The 8,585-nt window shown below is 43.4% G+C and overlaps 1 protein-coding gene across 1 annotated transcript; it reads left to right on the forward strand.

Moving 5' to 3' along the window:
- Positions 1–3,315: 3,315 nt before the first annotated feature.
- LOC108388077 (olfactory receptor 2A12-like) lies at positions 3,316–4,263 on the forward strand. The gene has a single exon (XM_037002275.2). It carries the CDS (start codon positions 3,316–3,318, stop codon positions 4,261–4,263), a length of 948 nt encoding a protein of 315 aa, XP_036858170.2.
- The last annotated feature ends 4,322 nt before the right edge of the window (positions 4,264–8,585 follow it).

Below are 8,585 nucleotides of genomic sequence, written 5' to 3' on the forward strand. Positions count from 1 at the left end.
TTTGCCTTTATAATGTTGAGTCGTCCAACACATGCATGAACATGGCATATTCCTCAGTTTACTTGGCTATCCTCAATTTTTCTAAGTAATGATTTCCTACACGTACTTCATTACATTTTTTATTATGTATTTGATTTTTTAAATGCCCCTATAAATTATTCTGTACTTGCCAGAATAGAAAAATACATTGAATTTATGTCTACTTGTTTATGAATTTCAGTTCATCTTTGGGTTCTTTAGATTTTGTACCCACCAATATGTGGTGCAGATAATGACAGTTTTATCTGTTCCTTTCCAAGCCTTTGGCCTTTAATTTCTTTCTGTTGACCTATTTCACTGGCTATGACTCTCCAGTGCAATGATTAATAGAAATGGTAATAGTGAACATTTTTGTTTCACTTCCAGTGTCAGAGAGAAAATTATCAGTATTTCACCCTTCACTATTACATTTGCTGTAGGTTGATTCTTCTTCTATTGAAGATTGTATTTATCACATTGAGAAGTTTCCCTTCTATTCCTAGTTTCTCATGAAGCTTATTTGTAATCAAATGATTGTTGACTTTTACCAAATACTCTTTCTGTATCTATTGAGTTAATCATATATTTTTTCTCCCTCACTTCTTTTAATGAGATGAATTACATTGCTTGCTTATTAAATGCTAAAGCAACCTTGAATTCTTATAATAAACCTAATTTGACTGTGATGTATTATCCTTTTTATATATTGTTGAACCCAATTTGTTAATACATTGTTTAGGCACTTGGCAACAAAGTTCGTGAGAAAGATTGGTTTATAAGTTTTCCCTCTTGTGATGTCTTTGTTATTTTTTTGGTATTGAGTGTATGCTTGTCTCATAAAATGAGCTCAGTTAGGAAATTTTCTCTTTGTCTATGCTTTGGAAGAGTTTGCTGTGATTTGTACTATTTCTCGCCTAGATGTTGGAAGAATTCACCAGTAAAGCTATCTGAGCCTGGAGTTTTCTTTCTAGGAAAGTTTTAAATTATAGGTTGAATTTTTTGGAAGACAGTGGCTCTTCTGATTTTTATTTCTTCTTGTGTCAGTTTTGATCATTTGTGATTTTTAGGACATTTGTTCATTTGATTTTTCAAATGTATTGTTATATAGTGTTTTATAATTTTTTAAATTATCTCTTAAATGACTATATGATCTGCAATATTGTTCCCCCTCTCATTTCTCTTGTTGATAATTTGTTTTTTATTTCTTTTTCTTTATTAGTCTTACTAGGACTTATGCATTAATTATTTCAAAGAATGAACTTTTGGGTTTGTTGATTTTTCTCCATTCTCAATTTTTTTTACATTGTTTGTTTTCTGCTCTTATCTTTATTGTTTTCTTCCCCTTTAACTTCTTTTTGGGTTTGATCTGTAGTTCTTTTTCTAGCTTCTGGAGGTGGAACATTACCTGATTAATTTCTAGCCATTCTTCTATACAGTATGTGTATTTAAGGCTATTAATTTTCCCCTAATCACTGATAATGTTTCATTTTCATCATCACTTACTTCAACATTGAACATTTTTTTAATTTTTAAAAACTTTAAAAGATACCTTCAAATTTACAAAATGCTGGATGAATGCTACAAAGAAATCCATTCTGTCCCAGACACAGATTTATTAATTTTTAACAATTTGTCAAATAATTGTTATTATAATTTCCAGAACTATTTGAAAGTATTTTGCAAATACCATGTTTCTTACCCCTTAATACTTCAGAATACTTCCTAAGGTATAAGAGAATAAGAATATTCTCTTATATAGTAGTTACCAATTAAGGAAACTTAGTATTGATACATTTATGTATCCTAATCTAATTGACTTCTTCTAGGATTATATATTGCAGTAATTTTTATGTTTTTTCAGTCTCTTTACACCTATTATAGATTCTCAGCCTATCTTTGTCATTTATGATATGAACATTTTTTGAAGATTAGAAGCTAGTTATTTTATGGAATTCCTCAATTTCAGTTTCTTTGATATTTCCTCATCATTAGATTCAAGTTTTGCAGATTGGGCTTAAATAACATATAGGTGATAATTGTTAGGATTTCACATGTGGTAACATATTGCATCTGTCTGCTTCTTAAGGGTGATGTTAATTATAGTCAAGCCATTCAGATGTCCAGTTTGTCACTGACAGCTACTACTTTTTTCTTTTGTAATTAATTAATTAACACTTAATGAATAGATAGCTTATAACTGTGTAACAGCCTGCTCCTTATCAAACTCAGTCACCATAGACTTAGCATCCTTATCAGCCAAGATCCTGCCAGGAGAGAGAACACACCAATAATGTGTGTTAGGGAAAATTTAATATGAAGAATAGCTAACTACTAAAAGATAGGGAACCACTAGAAGGATAAAAGAGGACGCTAAGAGATCCAGAAGTTTCAAGCAGAAAAAAAAGTGGATAGGGCCTTGTGGCTGAAGGAGAGGGCACATTAAGGGACTAAGGATTCAGGAGATGCCTCTCTCACTCCCCCTGCTGATGACAAACCCTCAAAAAAAATAAAGCTTGAGTTGAGACCTTTTCCAAAGAGGGTGTGACTACTGGAGGAATATACCGTAGGCCACTGGTGGGCAGAGGCCAGAGCTTGCACAAAAGTGGCCACTGGTGAGAGTGCAGCCTGACTGTGTGACTGTAATAGGTCCACTGAAACCAGGCAGGGTGAGTGTTACTGGCCCTTCCAGCCAGCAGCCCGCTGGCTCTCACCCTGAGCAACTGAAGAAGAGTTGAAGCCCCAGCCTAAGAGCCCTCCTGAGGGTATCAGAACTCAGTGCCTCTTTATCGCCCTCTGTTGATATTGTCAGCTGTCAATGGAGAAACGTTTACAGGGTGGAGACGTTTGTGGCAATCCAGACAAATGGTCTCTGAAGTGGAGGGTTACCTAGTAGTTTATATCCACTCTTCACACCATCTCTAAAGACCTGGGGGCTGCAGCTGATGTGGTGCACAGTGACTGTCACACGTGAGTGATCAGTTTGTCCACTGAGGGGTGGGCATTAAGACTGGGGAGATTGCACATGAGCAGTTACTGTTATTATTGCTTTAAGGCATTGCATTAGACACTTCATATACATTGCATCTATTCTTCATGAAAACCCTGAAACATGAGTATTATTAGCCACATGTTCCACATGAGGACTGAGGCTCAGAGTGGTTAAGTAACTTGTACAAGACAGCAGATGAGTAGTGAGACCAGAGTTAAAATCCTACCCTGATATCCTCTGACATTCTTGGTAGACTACCATACTTTAGAAGACACTTAAAGAAGAGTGATTCTCTTGCAGGCCCCACCATGCAGCTGCCTCCAGGGCAAAACCAAAGCTGGGTTTCTGAGTTTGTCCTGCTGGGCTTCTCCAGTGACCCCCTGTCCAACAGGATGCTCTTCCTGGCCTTCCTTCTCCTCTACCTGAGCTCCGTCCTGGGCAATGGGCTCATCGTCACCCTGATCTGGCTGGACGTGCATCTCCACACTCCCATGTACTTCTTCCTCTGTGTCCTCTCCCTGCTGGATATGGGCTACATCACCACCACCATGCCCCAGATGTTGGTGCATCTTCTCGCTCACTCTCAGACCATCTCCTTTGCTGGCTGTTGGCTGCAGATGTATGTGTTTGGTGCCCTGGGTCTAACTGAGGGCATTCTCTTTGTAGTGATGGCTTATGATCGATATGTGGCCATCTGCTACCCACTGCGCTACACTGTGATCCTCAGCTGGGGTCTGTGCACACAGCTGGCAGCTGGGACCTGTGCCTGTGGTTTCCTCTTCTCTCTAATCCATACTTTCCTCACCATGAGGCTACCATACTGTGGGCCCAATATAATAAACCACTATTTCTGCGAGGGCCCCTCAGTGCGAAGCTTGGCTTGCATGGACACTCACCTCATTGAGATGGTGGACTTCATCATCAGTGTGTTCATTGTTGCTACTCCGGTCTCCCTCATTCTGGCCTCCTACATGCGTATTGCCCAGGCCATTCTCAAGATCAAGTCTACACGCGGTCGCTGCAAGGCTTTCTCTACCTGTGCTTCCCACCTGACCGTGGTCACATTTTTCTATGCTCCAGCCACCTACATCTACATGAGGCCCAACTCCAGCTATTCTCCTGAACGAGACAAGCAGATCTCACTCCTTTACAATGTCTTCACTGCCCTGCTCAACCCTGTGGTGTACAGTCTGAGGAACAAGGACATCAAGGGGGCTTTTCTCAAAGTGACAGGGCGAGATAGGGGGCTCTGGTGAATTGGGAGTCAGGCGGGACCAGGGGTAGAGACTGTTCAGTGCTAAGGAAAGGGACAGCATCTATAATGTATGCCACTAAGATCATGCCTTAGGGCCAACATAATACAGGGCCAGTGCAACAAATATGGTACATGAATCGAGAGTGGCTGCCTCCATCAAGCTGCTACACTGTGGGGCAATGATAGCTAACTTTGTACTGTCAGGACTCATGACTGCAAAAGTTCATTATTGCTCATGATCTGTGTCAGTTGAAGGTGGGGCATCGTCTTCTGCCATTGGATTTTTGGATCCAACCTGAAGGAGGAGGCCTTGTCTGGAACATCCATTCTTACAATACAGAGAATGGCACAATGGCTGAAATGCATGATGGCTCTAAAAGCTTCTGCTCAGAAGTATCACACATCTCTCCTCACATTCTACTGGCCAAAACATGTCATATGGCAAGTGTGCTGGCAAAAGGGCAGGAAGCATTTTCTTCCCACAGAAAAATAATGCAGTCCTGTGGAAATGCTTATGGACGTATCCTCCCTCTGCAAAGAATCAGCAAACAAAAAGGTCATAATACAATCCGCCATAATGGCACTGGATCCAATAGGATACATGTAACCAACATGAGACATGGTAACTGTAAGTAACATGGACACAGTAGAGGCCACAGTGGTGTAGGCAATCAAAATGGTTCACGTAAACAGTAAATATTGGTAGCTAACATGAAAATTGAGCCAATGGTATATATAGACGTGCCTTGGTGCATGGAGGCAACGTGGTTCATGGGGCTGACATGGTATGCTGCTCATTGTGTTGTGGAAGGACACAAAACCTGACATCAGGTCATCTGGTTTCCAGCTCAACCTTGCTAACTTGTTTTGTCCTTCTGTAGACCTTACTTTGCTCATCTCTGAAATGAGCACCTTAGGTTTCATGGTCTCCAAGACCTCTGTGTGTCTAAAGTCCTATGCTGCAGGAGGTAGAATGCATGGGACTCAAATGCAGTAAACTTGAGAATCCTCTGTGAACTATAAGATGAATAACGGAACTATAGAATAAAAGTTGCATTTGTAAATGGTTACACCAGCACACAGAGCAGTAATTCTTATTCTTGAAAAAGCTCTACATGACATATATGAGGCTCTCTAAGAATCTTGACAAAGGGCCCCAGAGTTAGCATGGACAACCTGCTTTCTTTTAGGCCTCACGGTGGTCCAGAGGTCTTGGGGGTGAGTGATTCAGTTCCAGTATTTCCTGAGCCTCCGCTAAGGTCCAGCTAGTGTCAGGCCATGTGGAAAGCAAGACAGGCATGTGGAGGGGTTTACAGTCCTGAGATTATAATACCACAGCCCACAAAGATGCCTCAGTGACCTATGAGGACGGATGAGCTCTCAGGAGGGAGGCTCTCTCAGTGGGTGCCGGGCACACCCATCCACCACTGTGCCCCTCAGCCCTTGGGGAGCTTTCCATAGCTTGGAAGTCAGGGAGAGGGAAGGGAAACCCCAGGAAGCTTCATATTTTTCTCCCATCAGAGGAATAGAAATAGAAATTAAGTTGTAGTTACTGAAAAATGCTGATGCACAATTCTCAGGTGACAAGCAGCATTCAGTGATGGAGCAAAATGGAGGAGGGAAAGCTACTGACCAAGAGCTGACAGGTAATACCTTGGTGAGGAATTAGGATTTAGCTGATACCCGAGGCTAAGAAGGAGTCGCCAGTACCAAGAGCCAGGGACAGGGCATTTCAGGAAAGGGGACGCCAGGTACGGAGGCCCCAAGTCAGGAAAGGACTTTGCATTATCTGCAGAGCTCAGGAAGCCTCCTGTGGTCACAGCATAAAGTGAGGAGAAGAGATCCCATTGAGAGGTAGGCTGAGGACAGTCCTAAAGAGCCCTAAAGGAATGTTTACACTAAGTGCAGGGGAATGCTTGGGATCTTGCTGGGGGGTGGCGCAGTTTTAGGGGTGGTAAGCTGCTCTGTGGGCTACTGGAGGTGATTGGAAAGGAGGTGGGGGTAATATCGGGGAACTCACAGGTCAGGAATGAGAATTAAGATCTTCCCTTTTGGAGAGCGTTAGGGATATAGTTCCAGGTTGAGGACATTGGGAGGGGCACTTCTGATTAAGGGGCCCAGGTTGAGAAAAGAGAGGGAGACCTGGGGAAAGGGAGAGGCAGGGATTTGGACAAATCAGGGGATGAGCAGAGGGATTAATGAGAAATGGGAGTCTGGGAGTAATGCCTGCGAGAGTTCTGAGCCTCCGGTGGGATAGAGATTTTGTCTCTAGTACTTGGGGTGGCGGTACAGTCCTAAAGCATTTACCCAGACACGGAACAGGGCTGGGCCAGGAAGGGGGTCTGGGCGGGTGATGGCTCACCCGGTGGCACTGGTACCGGGGATGACAAAACCCCAGGTGGCAGCTCCAGGGGGCTTCAGCACAAAGTTAAGTGTGCCCTGGGCTGTTGAGGTGCCTGCCGCCATCACCCACTCTGGGGAGTGGGTAGGGAGCTATGCAGCTGCTTCAGGAGACTTGCCGACTGATGAGAGCTTTCTGCTTCTGGCTTTATGGGGAAGGGGCTGCCTGGAGAACAGGAAAGGAGTGTCCCTGGCTGTTGGAGGTCCCTGCACACCGAGGGGAGTCCGCCTGATGGCTCTCCTACAGCCTGATAGTCAGGGACCAGGGGAGTGGAGAGGGGGTCTTGTGGCTCACTTGTGATGAGGTTTTACTTGTCTCTCTCCTAGGACAGATTGTAACAGAGTTTGTAATTCAGGATGATAATAGATTTCATCTGAACAATGATGAACAACCTGTTTTCAAGCCCCAGGGGTGATGGAGCGGAGGAAGCGGGAGGCACAGTGTTTTCAGAAGAAAGGCTTGGGGGAACCGATGAGGGGGTTGGATCGACGAGGAGCACTCGTAGGGGAGGCCGGGGCATATCTGGGCAGGTGCCAGCCTTGGGTGGTGGCAGTGAGTGGGCAGGTGCTGAAATACATCACAAGGAAAGAACAAGAGCCCTGGGTGGCTTGGGTGTGTTGGTGGAAACGGGAGAAATCAAGGAAGCTGTCAAGGTTTTAAGGCAGCTTAACCCTGTCTCTGCTTCCCTACACTTCAGTGACTGGGGCAGTTGATTGTCGCCTGTCATTCACTGACCCCCAGCACTGCTGAAAAACATCCCAGCCCCTCGCCTCATGGAATTTGCAGTCCTCAGAGCAGCGCAGTTCATAGGAAGCAGATATGTACCTAGGGGTACAAATTGTTGTTCTTAAATAAATCCGCTGTTAATTTGGGTCTCTACGCAGTGTTTTTTGTTTTTTTGCTTTTACTTTTCCCCCCAATTTGCTTTGAATAAAGAAAACACGTAGAGTGGGTCATAGCTGCCTGAGTCTGGTGCAACACAGGACAGCCATTTGGGGAAGGCAGTTCGGTACTAAACTGCAATGTCTGCCTCTCCAGATTCTCTTCCCTTTTGTCCCGTTTCTCCGCTAACGATCTCACCATTTCTTCATGAGCAGATTGGAAAATCACTCTGCCACTTGTCACCTGGTTGCTATTATGCAAGAAACTTAAGTTCACCAACACTGTTTTCTCCTTTAAGAATGAATACTTTTGCGAACATAAGAAAAATTAGAAATTCCTAAGTAAGCACTTTGCAGAGTTCTATGCAAACAATTTGGAAACTTAAATGAAAACGATAATTTCTTATGGAAATGGATTACCCAAATTGATTTTATTAAAAATAGAATGTTTGCATAGACTAATTTCCATAAGAGATTGAGAAAAATAGAGGCAGTTATGAAGTAACTACCATATAAGATTGAAAGACGGGTGAGAAGAAACTTTGATGGGGGGAAAGGCATATGTGGACGGACTTCTCAGAATGGACACCGACTGTGAGTGCTGCCTGTGAATGTCCACAGAAGCGCATCAGCTGTAGAGGAGCCTTATCCTTGGGTGGGTAAAAAGACACTCTGTTGATGTCAATCAGCCTTTTCCCCCAAACACTTGTTCAATGGGTACATGAGCAAAACAGCCATGGTGGCAGGGATGTAGGCTACCCGCCTGGGCTCAACAGCATGGCTTGACCTTTACCAAAGCTCGTTGGGCTATTGCTACTCATAAGTGCCTCATCTGAAAATAGCAGAGACCAACAGTGAATCCCTGATAGTTACACTATTTCCTAGGAGAGCATCCTGCCACCTATGGCAATTTGACTGTATTGGATATTGGATATCTTTCACATGGAGGAGACATATTTGTCCATGCAGGAAAGGAGACAAATTCTCCATACTGATTTGCTTTCCCTGCCAGTAAAACTTTTGTTAGCAATTCCTATCTGT

Source organism: Manis javanica, chromosome 4, assembly GCF_040802235.1.
Source record: "Manis javanica isolate MJ-LG chromosome 4, MJ_LKY, whole genome shotgun sequence".
Classification (NCBI taxonomy): domain Eukaryota; kingdom Metazoa; phylum Chordata; class Mammalia; order Pholidota; family Manidae; genus Manis; species Manis javanica.